The sequence below is a fragment of the Canis lupus genome, chromosome 5 (genome assembly GCF_011100685.1).
Source record: "Canis lupus familiaris isolate Mischka breed German Shepherd chromosome 5, alternate assembly UU_Cfam_GSD_1.0, whole genome shotgun sequence".
Lineage (NCBI taxonomy): Eukaryota > Metazoa > Chordata > Mammalia > Carnivora > Canidae > Canis > Canis lupus.
This window is the reverse complement of record NC_049226.1, coordinates 9,639,954-9,664,626: the sequence shown is the minus strand read 5'-3', so window position 1 is coordinate 9,664,626 and position 24,673 is coordinate 9,639,954. Positions and strand designations below refer to the sequence as shown.

Below are 24,673 nucleotides of genomic sequence, written 5' to 3'. Positions count from 1 at the left end.
GTTCCATATCTACAAATCACAGTTGACAAACGACAAGAAGACACTGTCAAATACTTTGCAGATCTGTCCCCTGAGAACAGAAATCCAGATGGGCAAAAGGAATAATAAAAGCATGACACATAGGATGATCTTCCTCAGACATAAACACAGCCGTGATGTAGTTACCCCATCTGAAAAACCAGCCAGTCTACCCCCTGCATAAGCACCTGCCTTTCTCCCTTTCTAGAGAACTCTTCTGGTGCCTCAAATGATGCCTTAAAGAACTGAGATTTCTGATTAATGCACTCTTAAAAAAAAAAAGTGTTCCCTCTTTGCCTTTGTAAAACATAGTTACAACTACATAACACAAAACTTTCTAGAAAAAAATCAGACATGAACTTGGGAAATGTGTCTCAGGGCAACCCTTCCAATGGAAGGAGACATATGCCTGCAGCAGATCTCATTTGACTTTCTATATATTCTCCTTTCCCAGTGCCCTCTGCCCTCCTTGCAGGGATTGGAATTTGAATTGCAAACATCTCCTGCCAATTTATTTTTATCTCACAATGTCTAGTTGCTGCCTCCAAGAACATCCCAACCACTCTTTTCAACTGCTCCAAGGACCGTACATGGAGAGTCCCGGCCGTGTCCCTTTCACCCTTCCAAGGCCATAAATGGAGATGCCACTGCTCACTTCTGACTGGCTGCCTAGAGAAAAGCATGCAGCACACCAAAGAGCCCAGTCAGATCTGTCACTAAGGGTTATTTCAGAAGTCAAGAAATAAAACTGATGTTCCTTTGAAGAAAGGTGCCACGGTTATCAGGATGGGATACAGGCATAAACAAAGCCACCAATCTCTGACAATATACATGGTGGGAAACCACAAAAAAGATTTACTTTCTTTGAAACCACCAAATTGAGCTTGAAATTTTAATTGGCTTATGTAATTGTGAATGAGGAAACTACCAATATCTAATGATTTTAGATATGGAAGAACAGTCAGATGATATATATTTCATCAAAAAAGGCTAAAAGATCTTGCCTCCTCTTTCATCGTGTACTTTTGTAATACACTTTGATAGTGTAATGTGCTGATATGTAAAATATCTATCAGGAGCCTGGAAGACAAATGTTTAGTAATTCCTAAATCTGTATGATAGGAATTCACTATATTGAAATCCTGTTGAAAGGATTTCCAAATTGATTTAACTCTCTTAAGACATAAATACACATAAGAGGTACCTTCTGGGTTCAGTAAAAGATCCACAGATCCAAGGAGAAGCTGTTTGGATAGGACACATCAACTAAGATAGAAAAAAAAAAAGTGAGAACTCAAACGTGAAATTGACCACCACTATAGGAGACACTGGAATTCAGTGAAACTGCAGGGACTTTAGAAACGGATAAAAGGAGCATATGGAGACCTTCCAATCAGAAAAAGTTACACTTCCCACGCTCTAAATGATGAACCAAAGCAGGCAATTAAATGACTGTGTGTCTGTGTCAACAGTCCTAAATAAGCCAACTTAAAAACCTACTCTAAATCTGAGATTAAGAGAACGCTCCAGAATCTAGGAAAAACAAAGTCTCACCTCCCATTTCAGACAGCCATGCCAAACCCAACAAGAATCTCAGTTTAGCCTACTTGGAAGGCCATTTCCTACTCAACACAAATACCTTACTTCCCTTCCTTCTTTCTTTACCTCATTTGTCTTAGAAATGTGCAGTAATTTAACGTCTAGCACTTATTTTTTTAATTAAGATCTTGGTGGGGGGGCAGAGAACGGGGAAAGAATCTGCTTAAAATTATTAAAGACTAGTCTATTCACAATTGCAAAGAATAATATTATCCTTATTGGCTAGAAATTTCCATGGTAAATCAATCTTACAATCTCACTGGGGAAGAGGAGTGAGATAACATTGTTATCTTGAATGAAGTCAGAGGGACAGAGGTCAGGAGGAGTCAAGAAAATCTGGAAAGAAGAACTAAAGCATAGGTAACAACTAGATCAGGCGGTCAAATCAGAGGAGTTCGTAGGGAACCGATTTGGAAAAAATGCCAAGTGTTTAATGATTCCGACAGGAAAAGCACCAGAGAGAAGACTAAAGGTTGTCCCATTACCAAAGCAGGGAGGAAAATCAGGTGGCTGACAACTGATAATTTATAGACAGAGCAAAAGTTTTATCAAAGTGTAAGATTGGAGTGAAAGGAAATGAGAGAATAAAGATGACATTCATTGTGGATGAATGTAAGGGGGGGGAGGGTCTGGGGGGGAGGGGAGCAGGTAAACAAAGGCAGGAGTCTTAGATTGGCAGGATTGGGGATTTAACGGCAGCAATGCAGAGAGAGACCCAAGGTTACAGTACACGTAACATTAAATACAGTGCACAATGCAGCTATCTTGCCAAAGTAAGTAAATCCAGTATTGGGTTGTATAAGCAGAGGAATCACATGTAAGCTATGAAGGTGGCTCTTCCTCTCTATTCAGCATCGGTGAGGCCACAGCTGGAGCACAGCATTCAGTTCTGGGCATCGAACCAGCTACAAGAGAGGGAAATTGTAGAGTTCAGAAAAGGGTAAATAAAATAATGAAAGGCTTGGAAAATAAGATCTATCAGCAGGGCCAGTGGTTTCATCAAAGCCCTTCCTGACATTATATAAGCTACTGGAGGGGGGAGTGGTAAAAACAAGGTCTCTTCCATTTCAGTGTCCTCCAATCCCTCGTTGACTTTCAGGAAGTAGAAGGAATTGAATCCTTCCCTGGTGTAGCAAAGCAGGGAAGCAAATGAAATAAATCGTATGGGCATATGCCAACCAATTCTGCTACTGGCTCAATCATTTTCTCAAAATTTGCCCCATTGCATATAATCATAAGATAATCACCATGACAAAACCCCTGTTCTCATAGAACTGACTGCAGGTGGGGCAGGGTCTATATAATGAGGAACGGAAATAAGGCTTAATAACTACATAAATGTGTTGTTTAGAAAACACTGGCATGATCAGTCTAAGATGTCAGATGAAAAATAAAGTCAAACTGCAGGGCAGGACAGCTTAGTTATTATAGCAGGAAACAATGTTATAAGAAAAAACAAGCAGTGAAACAGATTTTCAAAGGCAGTTGTCAAATTGGACATCCTAGGAATGGATTACATAGTTGATCTTAACCCTCTGGCAACTAAATATAAATTTGAGACTTTTTTAACCCCAATGATTACATAAAGAATATACTTATTTACAGTCCAAGTCTTAAAAATCACATATTTCACAAGAGATAGGGGAAATTATCCTGGGGGCAAATCTCCAATGACTAATTGTTTATAAAAGTGTTAAAAACAACACCTCAGCCTAAGATGTGTATTTTGTAGCAAAAAAGTCTTTGTGAAATATATCTATCTTCTTTCTTCCTTTAAAGTTACTGCTTTAGGGGCACCTGGGTCTCTCAGTGGTTGAGCATCTGGTCCTGGGATCAAGTCCTGAATCAGGCTCCCCTGATTCCTATGTCCCCAGACATAGGGAGCCTATGTCTCTGTCTGTCTCTGTCTCTCTCTCTCTGTTATAAATAAATAAATAAGTAAATAAATAAATAAATAATTTTAAAAATAATAAATACAATAAAGTTACTGCTTTTGGAGAACCTGGGTGGCTCAGTTGGTTAAGCGTTTGCCTTTGGCTCAGGTCATGATCTCCTGGGATTGAGCCCCACATCAGGCTTTCGGCTCAGCGGGGAGCCTGCTTCTCCTTCTGGGCCTCTCCCAACTTGTACTCACATTCTCTCTCTCTCAAATAAGTAAATAAATTCTTAAATAATTTATTGCTTTATTGTAACTGTTACAACTAGTTGCTCTTAGTTAATGAGGCAACAACAACAACAACAAAATCACTGAATTTATTGCAATATCTTGTAGAGAGAGTCAAAATTTCTTTAGCTAGCTTTAGTTTCTTACTGTGAGCACAAAAGGTGGAAAATTTTTAAAAACCTGAAAGAGGAGACATGAGTAAGTAAACACATTTCTGCACACAGTAAGAGGGATATTATGAGTACAGCATATATCACTGCATATGTGTGTATATTACACAGAGCTGTGACTAATGATTAGGAAGTCACTGGAGGCACAATCCATCTGGGGCCAGCAGAAGTTTTACTACCTATTTTCTTAGGTTCTCCAATATATCAAAATCTGGCAAACTGATTTGCCAGGCACCTAAATCCTTTAAAACCAAGCAACTCTAAATCCCAACAAATCAAAACCAAAACCAAAAATATAGCACTTGTTTCACACTCCCCCAGTCCTTAGCGCTACAGGGGAGGTTTTGGCAAGTGAAAGATATTTTTTTTCTTAAATTTTCTTTTTCTTTTTCCTCTCCAGAATAGAGGTTCTTAACTTTTTTGGGTCATGGATCCCCTTCCCAGAAAAACACACATATAAAACTGTTCTATACAATTTTAAGGGGAACACAACTCTCTGAAAAGCCCATACAAGAACCTCACGTTCAGAAACTGCTCTATACCATGTTGTTGTTTCTTCCATAAAATACATCAGGTATTAGTTGGAAGTCCTAAAACAAGGCAGACTTAATTTGTGTATCAGGTTTTATAAGAGATTCTAAAAATTGGGACAACCAGTTTAAGTACAATTTAATCAGTTTGCTCCGTATCCTGTTCATTTAGATAAGGCAGCATTAATATTTCCTTCAGGAGGTAAATTAGTCAAAATCTCCTGCTTTTTGAAAGAAACGATTTCTAGCAGTAAAAACATATAAGGATATCAATTTACTTATCACAAAAATATAGCACTTTTTCCCCACCTGCTAGGGAGGAAATCTTTTTTCTGAAGTGGCAATCAGGCAATATTAAATGATTCATAAATTATGCCAATTATCTGTTCCAATTGAATCACATAATATATGATCATTCATTATCTGATTCACTTACCAATACAGATGCTAGATAAACTACATAAGGTAACAACTTACAACAGGGAAATTCACCATCTAGAAACAAGTATAGGAAAGAAAGTCTTGACTACTTTCCTTAGTAGCCACAATGGCTAAGCTTTAGCATCTTCCCATTTTAATACTTTCTAAAGACCAAAAGGTCTCAAAGGAATAGGCAATGTCTACACTAATTAGTCCTTAACCCAAGGGGACTAAGTCTGATATATCATTCTGCTGAAATCATTCATATCATGGTCATCGATGTCTTAATTACTAAGAAAATTACCCTCAAACTTTGTCCTTAACTCACTGGAGCACCTGATACTATTTATTATCTGTATATCACCATCCTTGCGGGATAATCTCGTGGGTGAATGGAGCTGCCAAAAGCTCCAAGAGCAAAGAGCAAGGTTTCAGCTTCCAAAATATTATGGGCATTTTGAATGGAAAAGAACCTCAGATTATGTTAGTTCACCTTCCTCACTTGACAAATGAGCCAAGGACCCAAGACAAATAGGTAGTCCTTCAAAAGGGATTTGGCCAAAAAAAAAAAAAAAAAAGTCCCAAATGCCACTCACATAATGTGAATGTTCCCTAAGAGAATATTCCCCTAGATCATAAACTCTGTGAGGTAGGAATTATGTCTGCCTAGTTCACAGTTTCCCTGAGCCCAGAATACTGCCTATCACATAAGAGCTATATATTTATGTGTGTATATATATTTATTAGGTAAATGAATTAGGGTAATTTCTACATTGTAAACCACTAGCAGGATTATTTTTTTCCTGGCGAAGAAAACAGGAAACTCCCTGTATAACCACTATGGTCTATTATCTTTATAGAATCGATAACTCCAAGGTAGGTAAGGCTCCTACTTGAAAAAAGCAGGAGCAAAAAAGGGTATGAAACACAAATACAGCTATAATTAGCAAAGCAAACTCCCTCTGTAACAAAAGGAATAACTGCAGAGGGCAAGGGCTATTTTAAAAATATCTACCATTCTGGTTTATATTTTTCCTTGGGTGGGGTCACTCACCAAAGAGAGCTCTGTCACTCTGTCCAAATATTATTATTACTTATGCCTTACAAATTATATAATATAATATTCAAGGATATAAAGTAGAATTCTGTCAAAGATAGAAAAGGAAAAAAGACTCAACTGTTCCCTGGATTCTGATTGGGTCAAACGGAAGAACGACCACCAGAAACCAAGAGATCTTACCTCGCTGGAGCCCCAGTCTCTGTAGGGAACTGTCCAGGATTGATTTTATCAGCTCACACCGCATTCCAAATCTGGCTATGAATGACTCACTTTTGTGTCTATAAAAGTACTGTCTTCATGAGGGAGAGAGTCTTGCGTAGAACAAATAATGCAGGAAATTTTGATTCTGAGTATCAACTCTTCTAAGTTTCCTAGTTCCTCCATGCTAGCAGGTGAGGGTCCTATCCATTCAGACTATGCAGAAAAACCCTCAAGGAGGATAATACCAATTGTCAAAAACAAACATCTTCCATTGCTCAAGAAACTATATTCATATGACCATAAAGTTTTTAACCCTATACCATTGGTAAATCATAAGGGTGCTCATACAATATCTCCTATTGGTGGCAACACTGTACAAGCCATACCTAGTAAGTGTAGTCATGTTTAAGGGCTTCTCTGGGATACAAGAATCCTTCTAGGCGTGAAATCCTCAAATGCTTCTCTATTTAGAACAAGACAGGTCAAAATATTAGGGCTTACCGAACTGCTTAACTATTTCAGACACAAGCAGCAACAGATAGTTAAGAGTCAAGACAGTCACATACCACTATTTGCCTAGAACTTCTTCGGCATCCAAATGGGGGAAAAATCAGTTGTTTGGCAAAGAATTAACCTGGATTAGGTTATTTTCATCTGACCTCCTACATCACTTCTGAAGTTACTACATTAGCATCTCTGTTAAGTCTTTTTCTTAGTAATTCACACCCGGGGGCATCACCTCAAAGTGGTATTCAGATGATATTTAAAATGTTAACTTCTATTAATATGTGAGAACTAAACACTCAAGAGAATTATCTAAAATATTTCTAGGATAGTAGGGGAGAATCATTCATCTGTAAAGGCCTCCCACACCAACATCCCACACTGCACACTAATTGGTCCATAATCAACCATGTCTAACAATTAAAAACTACACATGCAAACACACACACGTGCACACACATTACAAAAATACCTCACACAGCTTTACCATTACAATGCTGTCCTGCTCCCCAAACAAAGGGTACTTTCTACCAGCAATGAGACCAGTGTTTAGAAGGGAAATGGTGCAAAGCAGTTCGCCTCCCCCAATGGCCACCTCATTCCTTTCATGTGAACCATGAAAGTTTTGTAGTTCTTTTCTAACTAAAAACTACCATCTATTATGCAAAGATAATCTATAATACAAATTCTTTCCATTAGTAAATTTTACATCTTTGGTTGTGACATCTAGACAAAATCATGGAAGAAATAAGGTTATTAGAAATCCTCCATCAAGGTATCTGGGTACAAGCATTAGTCCTGACTGAATCTGGGACGAGATTCAGTCAATTGTTTTAAAAAGGGTAAATACTGGGGATCCTTGGGTGGCTCAGTGGTTTAGCGCCTGCCTTCAGCCCGGGGCGTTATCCTGGAGTCCTGGGATAGAGTCCCACATCAGGCTCCCTGCATGGGGCCTGCTTCTCTGTCTGCCTGTGTCTCTGCCTCTCTCTGTGCGTCTGTCATGAATAAAGAAATAAAATATTAAAAAACAAAAAAGGGGGTAAATATTGAATTAAAGTTGACCCTTGAACAACACAAATTTGAACTACAAGGGTCCACTTACACGTGAATTTTTTCAATTACATTACTGTAAATATATTTTCCTTTATGATTGTCTTACCATTCTTTTCTCTAGCTTATTTTAAGAATACAATATATAATACATATAACACAAAAAATATGTTAATTGCTCATATCATCAGTAAGTCTTCCAGTCAACAGCAGGTTATTAGTAGTTAAGTTTTAGGGGAGTCAAAAGTTATAACCAGATTTTTGACTGTTAGGTGTCCTTAACCCTTATGTTGTTCAAAAGTCAACAGTACTTCAAAAAATAGTGGGTTTTTTGCATTTACATGGTATAAACTACAGATCATAAATGCATGAAAAGAACACATCTTCATATGCTGACAGATATCCCATGAAAAACCTGAAAATAAGCATGTTTTAAGTTTATGCATCTGTCCTTGGGCAACCTGAACTTATATAGGAAGTTGTTAGAAAGAAATTCAGGTAATCATAAACACTTTTTATAGCTCATTTGGCTGTATTTTTATATTTTATTCTTACCTTTATGAGGATTGCTAAAAGCAATGGCCATATGAAAAATGTAGTCTACAAAAATCAAACATTTTCCATATGTGGCTCAATGTCCTGTGCAATGAAGGTAAAAACCGTAACTACCACTTCTCTCAGTGCCTACTGTGTGCTGAGATTTGAACTAAGCAGTTTATATTTATTATTCCTAATTTTTACTGCTAAAAGAGAGGGTCCTAGGAAATAGCCTGCGGAGTCCGTGCAGCAGGCTCACTGAGGAAGGCTCTTGAAAACACCTCTAAGAGACTGACCGGAATAGGGTTGGGCAGACAAAGTTGAAATAAGATACGGCTGCAACAGAGGCCTTGGCTAACCCAAAGTGACATGTGGCAACCAGGGATGACCCTTCAGAGTTGTCCTGAACTGGGGCAAGGTGGCTGGCTGTATGTTGAATTTCAGCACTGACCAGCCACTGGATTCAGGCTGCCCCTGGAGAGGGAGTCTAACCTTGGGAGAGGTAGCTCCCTTGGGCTAAGGGAACTTCCTTCCAGGAATTCAACTGGAAGCCCTGGCCAGTTATTTGTCCAGGTGTGGGGGCGGGCAGATTAGCATCTTATTCCTGGAGGGGTCTGGAGAGTGTATCCCATGTATATGAAAGATTTGTGATATATCCTTATTTAACTAAATCGTGAACTAAGGGAAAGGTAAGAGCTTATCCAAGGTCACTATCAGAACCTCGTTAACATAAATTTCGGTTTCAAAGCTAAGATCTGGTGTTCCCCTCTTCGGTAGACATTGAAAAGTATAGAAAGTCATGGTGTTTACCTTTTTGCCATAATTGCCAGGATGTTTATACAGAGCTCATTTTATTTTATTTTTTCAGAGCTCATTTTAATATTTAGCAGAAGTAACCATATTCATGTGGGTTACTCCCTGCACTCTCCTATTTATTTTGTTTTTAGCTTTCTTCATATGCATATATACTTTGGGGGGGCACATTTACATTATATATTACAAACAGCCCATCTCATCCTCATCATCTCTAAGAAGAGTAAACCATTTACATATTAGGTGAACGATGGCAGCTTAGGTAATGGACATTCCATGGCCTCTTTTCGGTAAGCCACATCCTTACCTGCTTTTACTGCCAAAAAGTAATTCTACCTTTAAATCCTTCTGCAGTTCAAACTTACTTCCTTTAAGAGAAGTTGGTAGTTCAATAAATATCATCATTTCTATAAAGATTTGAGCAAACTGAGTCTTTAACAATAAAAGCCTTATTTATGTTTCAACACCTGTTGTCTTTCTTGAGACTTCCAAATCAGATCTTTTTCACTGTGCTTATAATCTCAGGACACCATGAATTATCTGCAAGGATTTGAAAACTTCTGTTTTCCTTCCGTGATAAGTAACATGTATGAGCATAATAACATCCATCTGTGTTGCTATGTGTTTTGGCTATTGCATTTGATTGTTTATGATCACACTGTTGCCAAAAACTTACTTCCATTGTTAACATTTATAAAAGGTGGGCTGATGATTCATAAAGGGGGAACAGAAACAAGTGGTTAAGAGCATGGAGATAGACTGCTCAGTCTAACTTCACCACCTGCTAGCTCTGTGACATTAAATGAATTAATCTCACTGTGCCTCAATTTCTCCATCTGTTTGGTGGGGCTAATAACAGTACCTCCATCATAGATTTGTTGTGAGTGTTCAATGAAAAATGCAAACAGAGCACTTAAAACCGTGTCTACCTAATAGCTTGTACTCAGTAAATGTTCATTATAACAAAAATGACAGTCATACCACATGGAGACCACTTATAAATAAAGGTTAGTTTAAGTAAAGAAAGCCCCAAAATTTTATCACAAAGCACATGGCAGGAACAACAAACTGTAGCAGTTAGTATCAGAATTTTGTCTGGAAGTAAGTTTCAACTAAACCACCTCATCTGATGTTAAAGGATTGCTAGCTTGATTTTCTCATTTTTAGTTTTATTGGTATGTAAAAGTAATTTAAAGTTATTTTTGATTACAAAGGAGATCTGTAAATGTTATACCTAGATTTAGGTTTGTTACATATTAAGTAACATTGTTGTATAAGCATGCTTCAGATTTTTCAAGTTTCAGAAACACCTGATTATACTAGTATAGCTCCTTTAACTTTTTGCTTGTATTTCCTCTTTATATATAAAGGCCAATCATTTAACTATTTTCAAAGGTCTGTAGTCTTGGCAAGAATATGGTGACTAACACTGACATATAAAGAAAAGGGGAGAAAAGGAATCCTAACTAACCACAGGAATAGGCCTCACTCATTGGGCAACCTGCATATGAGAACCAGTAGGCAGACGAACAGCATGAATCAAATAGTAAGTATGGATGACCCATAAATTTTCCTTGAGTTCGATAGGGGAAAAAAGCATGTGGATCTCTCATTCCTGTTTTGGCGCATGGAAATTTACTGGAATTAAAATCATGGGGCTCCTGGGTGGCTCAGTCAGTTAAGCGTCCAATTCTTGGATTTGGCTCAGGTCCTGATCTCACCCCACTTTCGGCTCCATGTTCAGTGGGAGCCTGCTTGACTATTCTCTCCCTCTGCCACTTCCCTGCCCCCTTCCTCAAATAAATAAATAAATCTTAAAAAAAAAAATCAGTTTCACCACTTCTTGAAAAATAACATGTCATAGGTATGTAATTAATCATGCTACCATGAAGTTAAAACTTCCCCACTGATTTTTCTTAATTCTGTAATGTGGTTTACAAAGGAAATATTATTTTATACTGTTCTAGAACAGGCACGACTCTGATCCCTCAAAGTCCAACTATTAACCATGTCTCCTAATCGCAAAAGAGAGAAGGGACATTACCTGATTATGCTGAAGACTAAACAGGGGTGCTCATTATCTAATGACTGAATGAATATTAACAATGTTGCACTTTGCTGCTTGATGGGGCAAACCTCAGTGACCTGAGTGGACATATCACAATAAAAAGGTATAATATAAAATCATGTAACTCTTGTTAATAAAGAAAAGGCAAACTGAACCTCTATGGCTAACATACAATGAAAGATAAGAGCTCAAACATTCCCGGGCGCCTGGCTGGCTTGGTGGTCAGCAGAGCATGTGACTCCAGATCTCAGTGAGTTCAAGCCCCATGTTGGATGGGGAGCTTACTTAAGGGAAAAAATAAAGAGCTCAAATGTTATAAGGTCAATAAGACTGATATCTATTAATATCATATTTGAGTGGCCTTCTTTCTTTTGTGCTATTTGTTTTGAATTGCATATTTAAAATATCATATTGGTTTCTATTAGAATGTAAGCTCTTTGAAGGGAGGGTTTGTTTGTTTTTTTTCGATTTTGTATTTCTAGCACCTAAATCAGTGCCTGGCATGCAGAAGCAGCTCACCGGATTTTTTACTAAACGAATGAATGAATGAATGAATGAATGAATGAATAAAAATTCCCTAACATTTTATATGGTAATTGAGAGATCAAATATAAGGTTAAGATTCTTTTTGACCTATCACACTCTTCTTTCTAAATCATAAACCAGCTCCTTCCATTTAGAGAAAGTATCTGTAAATTTAAAATAATAATAATAAAAGCAGTTTTTGAAGATATGAACTTTATTCTGGTTTTATTAGTATCAATTACAAACATAATTGACTTATTCAAATAAATGAAGAAATCTGAAGGTAGATATTAGAGAAACAATATAGTGAGTTTCAAAACTTCAGGCTATTACAACAAAATAGACTTACACAGGCTGAGAAAATGCAACTAGAAAACATATCTAAGTAAATAACTTCCATTCTACTGCATCAATTTGTATAGAATGAAGTATTACTTGGTAGCTCAAAATATGTAATTTATGAATATAGCCAAGAACACATATATAAAAATAAAATGATGGCTGTTATTCCTAAAGTCTGAGAATAAACACAGGTTTGTATTTTACTAAGGAATAACAATACATCCCGCTAAGTGACAAGATAAAACTCACTTGATTAGTGCCGAGAGAAAAAAAAAAAGTTTTTCCACTGGCTCAAGGACTCTCAACTACAATAAGTTAAGAATTAAAACAGACTTAAATACATGCCTTTTTTCCAATATGCAGACATTTTCCAGTGATTCAGAACAGTAGGGGGAAGACTCCGTATAGATTACAAACTCCAGATAATTTATAACATATGCATACCAGGCACAGATTCATTAAGCACTCATTCTGAACACTGAATAAAGTTTTTGCAATGGTCAATATCAGGCAGACAAACACACTGCATGGGCCCCACAACAGAAATAAGATTAGAGAGTACCTAATAATCACAGCAACCCTAACAATCGTTTAAAACTAAAGCTCTTTGTGGTACTGGTCTTTGTTTTTGACATTTTTCCTATTTTGAAACCTTTTTGATACACAGATGTGACCTTCATAAAGGGGGGGAAATTGCTATTCTATCTGACATGAACATACTTCAGAGTGCCTGTATGACAATTAACATCTGAAATTGGAGACGTGACTTTAGTCCTTGCCCTTTGGTAATGTTAGAAAAGAGGAAAAAATAAAAAGGCAGTATCATTACTTCTGAAAATCATAGAGATCAGAATCCAAGAGACTCCAGAGTACATCCTAGAGGTAACAGGACTGTGCTAAAATGGTGTTTTAGATGGGTTCTAGAACCAACTCTAAAAACTGAGGTTACGAAGCACTGTGACAATCTTTGAGGACTGCAACAAAGAATCCTGTGTAAGTGGGTAGAAGCTGTGACCGGTTAAGATCTATCAAACCCTACAGATTAGAATTTTCAGATTCCCCAATCAACCCCTCTGATTTGGGTATATCTGAAATCTACTGTCTTGTTTTCATCGCACTTCTTGTCAAGCTTACTGCAAGAAGCCTCTGAATGGTCTTTGCGCTTCTAAGTCTCATCCTTTCCAACTCATTTCCACATCACAGCCAGTACTAAAACCTAACACTAACCATGTCCACTCTCCATCTTACAGCTCTTTGATGATTAGGGTAAAGTCTAAACTCCTTGGTTCATCATCTCACCTCTTGTTTATGTCTCCAATCTCATTTCTTATCACTTCCCATCTCCTTCCACCTTCTTCTCTCAAACCCTAGGCTCAGGCTATCTAGAACTACATAGTATAAAACATTTCACCAGAATGCCTGGGATACAACCTGTTCCAAATTATGATATTTCTGAAGTTCTGACACCTTAAATCTAAAAGAACACAATGACTTAAAAACCTTGATCTCACACCAATATCTTCTAATCTTTTATCTAACTGCAGGTTAGGGCCCATTAGTGGGTTGGGAAATCAATTTTAGTAGGTTATGACCACCTTTCTAAACATGCCAAATGGGAGATGAAGAGACAAAGCATAGGGGGTCAAGAACTGTTGTGGGAAGAGGACCCAGGGGCAGAGAGAGGGAGGCTAGAGAGACAGCAGGTGAATGAGGAGCTGGTACAGGGTAGAGGGATGAGTACAGGGAGGAGCACTTGAAGACTGCCAGCGTGGGGGAGGCGGGTCAGCTGAGCCTGTGGGCACAGGGCACACACGGAATAATGGGGAGGCGTTGTGCTCCCCACCAGGTGTTGGCGTACATCAGTAGGGCCACATCAAGCAAATCTAGGGTATCCCTGGTCTACTCCATGCCCTCCCAGAATGTGTCCCTGCGGCTGCAGGGCCTCCGGGAGAAAGACTCTGGGTCCTACCGCTGCTCTGTGAATGTGCAAGACCATGAAGGCAAAAATAGGAGCCATGGCAGCAAAACTTAGAACTCAGTGTGCTGGGTGAGTGTGAAGTACACTTTGCAAACCTTCCCCATGGGGGGAGGGAGGGACAGGCAGGTCTCTCTCCCAAATGGCAGAGTGTTGAGGTTGGAGGAGGGGGGTACAGGGAACATTTTGGGGGTGGGGATGGCAGGGGTCTATTTTCCCTTGGGTTTGAGTTTTTAACCCATCTCCCTGCTCTAGTTCCTCCAACTCCTCCCTCCTGTCGCCTCCTGGGCGTGCCCTGCATGGGGACCAATGTGACCCTGAGCTGCCAGTCCCCAAGGAGTAAGCCAGCTGCCCAGTACCAGTGGGAGCGGGCACCCCCATCTGCCTTTGGCTCAGGGTATGATCCTGGAGTCCCGGGATCGAGTCCCACATCGGGCTCCCTGCATGGAGCCTACTTCTCCCTCTGCCTATGTCTCTACCTCTCTCTCTCTCTCTCTCTCTCTCTGTGTGTGTGTGTGTGTGTGTCTCTCATGAGTAAATAAATAAAATCTTAAAAAAAAAAAAAAAAAGATGCACTGCTCTGGTTTTTCTATATAAGAATGAAATATATAGGGCAGCCCCGGTGGCGAAGCGGTTTAGCGCCGCCTGCAGCCCAGGGTGTGATCCTGGGGATCCGGGATCAGGTCCGTCGGGCTCCTTGCATGGAGCCTGCTTCTCCCTCTGTCTCAGCCTCTCTCTTTCTCTGTGTGTCTCTCATGAATAAATAAATAAAATCTTTAAAAAGAATGAAATATATAATAGATATCTGCACAACTACAATCTAACACTACAGAAAGGTTATTCATCAAAACATAAAATTGTCTAGAATTGGTATCCCACTCTACTGTTATTCCAAAACTACCTGCTCCACCCCATTCTTGGTCCTTTAAGACACCAACTAGTCAATGGTAGATTCTAAGTCATACCTTCATCAAATGCCATGCGTGGCGTGACTTCTAAACAGCTTATCACTTATGAATTTTTTGGAACTACAGCGTTTAGGTGTTTTCAGTTTAGGATTCTTGAACAAAAAATATTTTACCATATTTGTAGTTTTCAGTGTCTTAGGTTATGCTGTCTTTGGTCTTTTACCCCAACTGCTCATCTCTCTCTTCCTTCTCAGTCCAGTCCCACGTTACCTTCAAGATCCACCTCCTGAGAGGCTATGATCCCAAGATACCCTCCTGGGCCTTTGCTGCGTGCATCTGAAGCACAATGAACATAATGTCAACATGCTACACAGACCTTGATCACAATACTGTAATTGATGGTTTACTAATCTGCCACCATCGCTGGAAGGTGGACACTCAGTGGTAGATGGTACCCTGCTGCATTTCTAGGGCCTAACAGGCAAGGTACTCAAATATTTGCGTGTGAATAATAAAAAAAATATCAAGTCCTTATTTCAGACTTTAGTATTTGGAGAAACCCTGTGATCAATCTGTCAATTGAATCTGATGAAAGGGAATGGGCAAGATCTCCAAATCCTCCCAAAGATTCTTGGACTTTAGCCAAGAGTTAAGCTCCACACCTTTCTCCTGTTTCCTAAGGGCAATGGAATCTAATGGCCCAGTCCCACTATATCTGGAAAGAAAGAAAGAAAGAAAGAAAGAAAGAAAGAAAGAAAGAAAGAAAGAAAGAAAGAAAGAAAGAAGAAGAGAGAGAGAGAGAGAGAGAGAGAGAGAGAGAGAGAGAAGAGAAAGAAAGAAAGAAAGAAAGAAAGAAAGAAAGAAAGAAAGAAAGAAAGAAAGAAAGAAAAAGAAAGAAAGAGGCTCAGAGTTCTAAAGCAGTGGCCTCCTACTGGGATATCTCTACTCTTCCTTTAATGATTAATCAAGGCACCTTAAAACATTAGAGATTCCTGGCATTTCTTAGGTGTAAAGCTTGGCTTTTAATTTAGAATAACCAAAGCAAAATAGGCTAGTGATATTGTTTCTTTTAAATGTAAATGGAATATTGTCTATCAACATTTTCAAGATGCACTTTGATAGAATCTACAGATATGAATTTTGCATGGATTTTTCAGATTCAGAGTACATTACTAAGTTTACAGCCAATCCTCAACTTGTTCATCTCATACTAGATTTACTATTTCCTATATCCTATTAACTTCCTGTAAACTTTCATATATAATGAAAAAATTGTAATGTCAGTTTTAAAATATTCAAGAGAGTACAAGAACTCGTTTGGGAGTACATAAACAAAGAAGCTCGAATACCGTTATTCCAAAGCTGTTCTGGCCAATAGCCAGTGGTTACATACATAGGACTATTTAAATTTAATTAAAATTAAATAAAATTTTAAAAATTTCATTTCACACAGTTACACTAGCCCCGTTCAAGTGTTCAGTAACCAGCTATGGCTAGTGGTTATTGCACAGTGACAGATGGGCATACAGACAATAGGACACTCGTATCACAAGAAACTTCTATCAGATGTCATCATCCTAGAGAACCAAGAATATGACACTCTCTGCCCCAGCCAACTGCAGTTACAGCACTTTATTCCTTGCACTAAAAGCTCTTCCTCCCTAGTACATGGACCATTTTTCTTGACTTCTATCAAGGTTCCTCTAACACAGGAATAAAGTGACAAGGAGGGCAAGAAAAGGGAACTTTGAGCTTCCCCTAAAAGTTTGAGTATGTAGCTAAGAGAATTGTTTCATAAAACAGACTTCTTTAGGACTCTAAATAACTTTTTATGGACACTGTTCAATATAGTAGCCACTAGCCACATGTGGCATTTATAATTTAAAATTAAAATAATTAAAGGGGTGCCTGGGTAGTTCAGCTAAGTGTCTTAACTCTTAATGTCAGCTCAGGTCATGATCTCAGGGTGGGGAGACAGAGCCCCATGCTGAGCTCTGCACTAAGCATGGAGCCTGCTTCTCCCTCTCCCTCTGTTCCTTCCCCCTCACACTCTCTCTCTCTTGAGATTCCTGGGGGAATATCTCTTGAGATTCTTGGGGATTCCTGGGTGGCTCAGTGATTTAGCGCCTGCCTTCAGCCCAGGGCGTGATCCTGGAGTCCCGGGATGAAGTCCCGCATCAGGTTCCCTGCCTGGAGCCTGCTTCTCCCTCTGCCTGTGTCTCTGTCTCTCTCTGTGTGTCTCTCATGAATAAACAATAAAATAAAATCTTTAAAATAAAAAAAATTAAAACAAAACAAAATTTAAAATTCAGTTCCTTGGGCACATTAACCACCACATTCCAACGTCTCAACAACTATAAGAGATTGGTGGCTGTCGCACTGAACTGCATTAGATATAGAACATTTCCATGATCGTAAACAGCACTCTTTGTACTATGTGCTTTCTAAACTCCCTTTTCCTTTTACACATCTTCTTCATGAAGTGTCCATAATAATTTCATTCCACTCTTCACTAGATTTCCCAAAATGCCAAGAAACAGACTTGGAAGCCTATTCATCAAAAGTTTTAACATGTGCTCATTAGACCCTTACCTCCTAAACTGAAAGACTCTACGTATATGGTCAATAGTCTAAGATGGTCTGGTCTTTTAAGACACACACCAGGCCTGTATCAGATTCACAAGCCGGCAAACATTCTGGAACACACAAGTTTCTGGGTGACAGTGGCATGGCAATAACAGAAAAGGAATATCTAAAAAAAATGGAACCCAACAAACCTGACTAAATCTTCCTTACAAACTATTTGACTGGTATACCATATATCTTGGAAATCTTTCAGTGATAATACAGAGGGACCGTCTGGGCTGCAGACACCAGAGAAAAGTCCTCAGAGATGGGTGGAGTCTGTTAAAATGCTTACACAGGAACAAAGGTATCTAGCTTCGGGCTCCAAGTCATCTTTAGCCTATGGGTTCTCGCAAACAAATAATGACAAGGCTTGAGTGCTAAAATGAAAGACCAAATGTACTATACGTAATTTATCTGTTAAAGTATGAAATTTATTCTACAGATTTTAAAAATTACTGATGACTAAATCTAAGCAATATCCCTTAAAAAATAACCATTTTTGCTTGCCAGGCAGAAGGCTCCTGACCATGTTTAAATTTGATGAACAACCCATATTGGTCCAGCAAAGACAAGCTTTTTAGGTCATACAATCACCTTGCATTTCATCTCAAGGCAGAGCAAGAAGTACACATCTGTTTCAAAGACATAAAGCCAACTCTCAAGAGGCAAATATTTGGAGAACACCCAAAAATCTGGGACTTGAGAATGAGTTTTGCAGTGCATCAGATTAACTGACTGAAGTGTGAATACAGCATCTGGCTCAGAAGTGAATGCTTTCATGAATGCCAAGTCTAGATGGATCTTTCAACTACTACAGTATGGACTGTGATGAGATCTTTCCCTCCTTTGAAGTCATCACACTTATTGTCTGCTTTAGTCATATGACACTTAATCAAATACTGCCATCACATACCATCCCTTGTGTTGGAGAGCTTTTTAACTCTCTGATGTGTGTACAGACTTCAACTGCCGTGTAAGCTCTGGAATGTATATTACAATTTTTTAATTCATCCTAACATCTAGCATACAGCCCTGCATATAGTAAGCAGTGATGTATCTGGTAGATGGAAACAGGGAAAAAAGGCCTTTAGGAGATAAGTCATACATGGACCAGACAGAAAATCACCTCACTATTTATCTGACTCTAAAATTAGACTGCAATTGTTAGTGGGCAAATTTCCTTCTGGCAAACAAACAAACAAACAAACGCAAAAAAACACTTCAGAACCAAACAATAATCTGTGGAGTGAGGCAGTCAGTCTCAAACACATCCATTTCATCCAACTGACTGAACAAATACTAATAATAGGACATGTCAGACTTTAAAATGAAACTCTTTACAGCAATAAACAAATGGTTCTATGTGACTTTAAGGTAAAATCCTATGCACTTAGAAATATATGTATTCACTTGGACAGTATTCAAAAATAGTACTCTGGTAGCAAAATCCAAGAGTCATTACTTAAGTTCAAAATTTGGAATTTTAGGGATCCCTGGGTGGCGCAGCGGTTTGGCGCCTGCCTTTGGCCCAGGGCGTGATCCTGGAGACCCGGGATCGAATCCCACGTTGGACTCCTGGTGCATGGAGACTGCTTCTCCCTCTGCCTATGTCTCTGCCTCTCTCTCTCTCTGTGTGTGACTATCATAAATAAATAAAAATAAATAAATTTAAAAAAAATAGAATTTTAATAGGTAAGAAGTCTCAAACACAGTTCTGAAAAGGGAAGGAATGTGCTTTCAGTTTATTCAGAAAGGTGGCCAGGCTGGGCTAGCGGTCAGCTTTCTGATGCCTTCTTGTGATGAGGTGGAAGGCTGCTACATTAACATGCTGAAACTAAGATTGAGGGAAAGTTTCGTGAACAAAATCTAAGTTACTGTCTATCTCTTCCCTCCTTTCAAACTTAAAAGATACTATGGAGTTTTCATAATGGAGCTTTAATAAATATTTCCGCCAGAAATTTCATTGACACATGATATCCCTTGATATCTGTGAGCCTCTAACACAAGTCCACATTTAAGGGAGCACAATATCGTGCACAAGAAGTTCCTCATGGTCCACATCTTCCTGCACTGCTTTTCTCTTTTGTAAAATCTAAAGCAAAAAAGATTGATTTTTTTTTTTTTTTTTTTTTTTTTGCAGTTCTCATCAAGACAATAAAGTGAAAGAGATTTCTGAATTACAAATTCTAAATAGGTTTTCTGAAACTGGGATCTAAATATCTGTTTTCAGGGATTTGAGATTCTCTGATAATTTTTTGAAGTTGTGTTTTTATTTTCATAAACATATTCTGGGTTACTTGGACATCCACCTCAAAACTGTGTAAGGCTATGCTATGATCCCCGTGACAACATTTGCTTGTATGCTTAAGATCTCATTCATACTAAGTCTTCTGGACAGAGCTTAGCTTTCAATGCAAAATGTTTCAAATGGGGTTTCAAAGCCTATGTCTTTGAATTAAAGTTTGAGGAACACTAATCTAGATTTCTATATGTTCCAAACTTCTCCTTCTAGACTTTATTTGGTAAATTTAGTAACCTCCAGTGTCTACTAGGTGCTAGGCACTGGAGATACAGCAATGAATAAAAGAAACCAGAACTTGCTCTACTGAGCCTATAATTCTGGCAGGAAAGACCGACATTAAGAAATCTGGTTCCTTGTTGGAAATCATTTAACAAGTAGAGAGTGTAACACAAATACAGTTATCTGCCATCCTTGTCAACTACAACTGTTGATCACCATCAACATATTCTCAAAATATTCTAAGAACTTGAGGTCAGTTTGGTCTTATCTGTTCAAAAATAGGTCTTATCTGTTCAAAAATTCTCTTTTAAAAATTCTTCAGAGATGCTCAATCTCCTTTCTTTGCTTTAGGTTATGGTTCTCATAACTGGACAAAGATGCAACCCAACTAGACAGATAGTTCCTGGTTATCTGAGAAACAATTTTATGGAAAGATTTAAATTCAGTGAGGTTTTGATAGCACATTTTTTCCGTTTGATTGGGAAATTTCTACGGACAAAAATCGATTACGCTAAAATGGCATTTGTAAAAATGCCTAAGTATGCTTCTAAAGTCAAGAAAAGTTCATGAGTGGATGCTAACCAACACAGTGCAAAAACTCCCCCAGAAATTTAACCTTGATGATCTTGCAATCGAATTTATAACTCTATTCTTTAATGCAACAATGAATGAGATTCAGAAGACAGTGGCTACTATTAGCTACTACTTTAGTCCTGTCTATAAACTGTGATTTTAATGACACTTTTGTTAAGAGGGGAGAGGAAGAAGGGATACAAGAAAACCTAAAGGTATATGTTATCGAATAAACCAATTTTGTAATTGACAAATGGGTGCCGAATTCCTTGAACAACAGTTAATAAGTCTGAAACATCTTAGTTTCTGGCCCAAATTTTCTAAGCAACATCGCCGCAGGATGAACATTACTTGAGCCAAGATCTCCTCAACTTTGGAGCCATCTCCAACTTTAGTGTGATTGCCTTTGTACTCACTGGGTTTTTTAGCCCCCTTCCCTCCCAAGGGAGTTCAAAAAAAAAAAAAAAAAAGTGCCATCCCTATCAGAAAAGAAGTACACAGATTAACTATGACTATTATTAACAAGAAGTAGTTCACTGACAACTGGGAGAAAGAATCCTAATACAACCTTTCAGCAGACACTATGATGAGGGGAACCAGCTTACCCAAAAAACAAAAACTTCCTAGCTGCCAATAATACAAATCGGAAAGCCTACATTAAAAGTCAATAGAAACAGCAAAAAGATAACCTGGCTGATAATTTAAAAAAAAAAAAAAATGTCTAGCCCGAATTAAGCCTCTATATTTAAACATTCAGATAACACAGAGATAATGGCCAGATGCACACACTGAGAGCTTTACTCGTCACCACATCCGGCACAGTAACTACAGCAGGGGGAAAACTGGCTTCCACGAAGGAGCTTGGTCAGAAACACAGCAGGGCCTCAAGCCAATCTAACTCTGGAGGCATCCACACTCCACAAATTCCAGACCGACCCTCAGGCAGGCTAACTTTCACTGCGCCCCTGACTCCGCGGTAACAATACGCTCTCTGACTGCGATCGAGCCTTTCCAATTCTCCAAAGCATCTCGAGGCTTACTCGTCCTTCGAAGCTCAAGTTAGAAAGCAAGGCGACGGACACAAAGGCCAGCCGTCCAAAGGCGCTTTTCTGCAGGGCTCTGCACTGCCACTCGTTTGAAAATTCCTAAACTGGGGGCTCGCCGGCCCCCCCCCTCCTCTACCCCTTCCTCGATCCCGCCCCGGGCCAGTAAGCCTGGAACAAAGCGAGGGGCCCCGGGCGGTGGGGGCGAGAGGCGCCAGCCACACGGGGGCCGCCGCGCAGCGCACAATGAGCAAACTACCAACTTCGGAGGCGCAGGAACATCCTCAATTGGCAAGAAAGAGGGGCGGCGGCAGGCACGCCCAACTTCAAACTCAGGAAACCTACGGGCTGGCGGCCATCTGGGAAGAGAGGAAAAAAAAAAAAAAAGAAAGAAAAAAAAAAAAGAAAAAAAAAAAAAGCCCCCTTCCCAGGGAGAGAAGAAAAAGGCGGAGGAGATGCGAATCGCCCGCGCCCCCCCCCCCCGCCCCGGGCCCCGGAGGGGAGCCCCGCGCTCGGACCGGCCCCCGCCCCCGAGGCCCGCTTCCCCGCCTTCTCTCTGCCTCTGGTTCGCTGCCCCAGGCCGGGCGGCCGGTTACCTTGATGCGCTCCCGGCACTGGGACGGGGTCCGCTCGTAGCCCAGCTCGGCCAGGGCCCGGGACACGCGCTCGTACATGGCTGGCCCCGGGGCCTTGCTGCCGAACACCGTGCCGGCTCCCTCCAGCTGCTGGTACCGCGCCTCCACCAGCCGCTCGTTGCCCCACACTGCGATGAGCGCGTTCGTCTCGGCCGGCGTCCACGACATGCCCCGGCAGGCGGCGGCGGCGGCTGCCGCGGCCCCGCCGCCGCCGCCGCCGGGGGAGAAGGAGACCGAGGACGAGGCGGCGCTGCGGCCCCCCAGCCCCAGCCCGAGACCCCCGGACGCCGCTGCCCCCGAGCCCGCCGCACTGCCCGGCCCGAGCGGGGAGGCACCCCGAGGCGTGGAAGGGTCGGACAGCGATGGATTCCCGTCGCTCAGGCCACCAGGAGAAGCCGGGGAGAGCACCTCCATCTTCGGGATTTTTAGCGGCGAGTTGGCGGGCAGCTCCGAGCCACAGGGCGCAGCCATCTTCCAAGCGGCCGCCGCTGCACCGCCCGGAAGTGACGCGCCCGCGCATCCGGCCGCCGCGGTCTCCGGGGCTGCCCCCGGGCCTGGCTCGCCGGTGGGCGGGCGGCTGCGGGCTCGCGCCGCGGGGCGGAGGCGGGCGGCTGCCGCCGGCCTGAGCCCGCGGGCCCTGCCGCGCCGCCCGCTCCTCTCCCGGGGCGGGGGGCGGGGGTGAGGCGCGCCGCAGCCCCGCGCCGCGGAGAAGGGCGGGGGCATGAGGGCGCTGGTGCGAAGACCAGATTGCAGCCTTCCCACTTCCTCTGCAATCTCAGCCCCCGGGAGGAGGGGGGCGGCCCGCGAGGGGGCCCGGAGTTAAGGAGGACTTGACCGCTGGGCCCGCTCGCGCCGCCGCGTCCAGCCGCCCGGCCTCGCCCCGCGCCGGGCCGGCCCCGGGGTGCCGAGGCTGGCGTCCGGGGCGCACGCCGGGGGCACCCGCGGAGGGCGCATCCTGCCAGCGCCCCGGCCGGAGGAGCGCATTTCTGGGGGGAGGCTTAAAAAAAAAAAAAAAAAAAAAAAAAAAAGGCAGCGAGGACCAGGGTTAGACCTGGTACGCTGCGGCTTTGCAGGGAAGCCCTGCGCGCTGGTGGAACCGCAGCCGCGCTGCCTCCGGTTGGGCTCAGCTTTGCAGGCAGCCTGGGTGGGTGTGACCGTGTGCACGAAAGTGAGGCGCCCTCGTCGCGTGTTGGAGTTTGCAGCTTAAATTCGCTTTTACGGACTCTGGAGGCCCGGCCCGGAAACTTACTTTCCAATAACCAGTCCCCATCCTCCCTCATTTGGAAGTTGCCTCGTAACTGCATTTCACACTCTGGAGTGTAAGGAGATTGAAGACTCAGTTGTGGCAGCTCCTGTGGCCCCTAGTAATTAGTGTATTAGCCGTTCCTGAGTACCCCTCAAAGTGTTGCTTTTCTTTTTTTTTTTTAAGATTTTATTTATTTATCGTGAGAGACACACAGAGAGAGAGAGGCAGAGACACAGGCAGAGGGAGAAGCAGGCTCCATGCTGGGAGCCCGATGTGGGACTTGACCCCGGGGCTCCAGGATCAGGCCCTGGGCCCAAGGCAGATGCTCAGGCGCTGAGTCACCCAGGGGTCCCATCGTGCTGCAGTTTAAAGAGCATTAGCACGCCCACTCCAATGCATAGCTGAAAGGTAATACTCTTCAAAGCCAAAAATCTAATTGTTTAACTTGGATCCCTAACTTAAAAGCCTCAGCGGAACTTTTTTCAAATATGAATAAGCCATGCGATAGACACAGATTTTGTTTTTTAAGGAAGCAAAAAATGCATTAGGTTTAAAAAAAAGAAAGAAAGAAATGCATTAGGTTTAAAAAAAAAAAAAGAGGTGAGGTCAGCTACATTTAAACTCAGAATCACCTGGGAGATAGAGTGATGGGGTTAGAAACCCAAAAAGAATGAGCAATAGGGATGAAGTAGAGGAGGGGACTCTCAATTTCACATTACGGGGCTGTCATAGTTTTAAGTTACCAGTATGAGAAGTCATAAAGAAGTTCCAGAACTTATGCTCTCTTTTCCTCTTTTTCTCAGAAAAAAAGATAGAGTCAAGCAACTTGGTTAAGAGTGCAGAGTCTAAAAAATAAATAAATAAAAAATAAAAAAATAAAGAGTACAGAGTCTATCTTGATAGAAGCGCGAACTCTTCTCACTGTAGCATTCCAGCTGTTCTCTCTTTAACTCTCAGACCAAATTTGTAGATTTTCAGGATGATTTGAAGGTTATCTAGGTAATTTGGTGGGGACAGGTGACTTAGGGACCCTACTCTTCCACCATCTTGTCCCTCAGAGTACAGAGTCTAGAGTCAATGCCTGGCTTCAAATTCCAATCTGCAGCCTCAGCCCAATTTTCTTTCTTTCTTTCTTTCTTTCTT

The 24,673-nt window shown here is 41.2% G+C and overlaps 1 protein-coding gene across 15 annotated transcripts in view; it reads right to left on the bottom strand.

Annotated features, from left to right (window-relative positions):
* MSANTD2 (Myb/SANT DNA binding domain containing 2) overlaps nt 1–22,843 on the bottom strand; it is a 31,815-nt gene extending 8,972 nt beyond the window's left edge. For 3 of the 15 annotated variants that reach the window (XR_005359106.1, XM_038535806.1, XM_038535807.1), the window contains exons 1-2: nt 22,246–22,843; nt 1,223–1,284 (exon numbers count right to left, since the gene is read on the bottom strand). Coding sequence is in view for 7 of the 15 variants with exons in the window: in XM_038535806.1 (XP_038391734.1) it covers nt 1,223–1,284; nt 22,246–22,755 (572 nt within the window). In the remaining 8 variants the exon portion in view is untranslated. Of the gene's footprint in view, nt 1–1,222; nt 2,403–2,432; nt 2,523–6,548; nt 6,626–22,245 lie in introns of those variants that run through there. The other 12 variants (XR_005359109.1, XM_038535808.1, XM_038535809.1 and 9 more) reach the window with 7 other exon arrangements.
* Nucleotides 22,844–24,673: the final 1,830 nt, after the last annotated feature.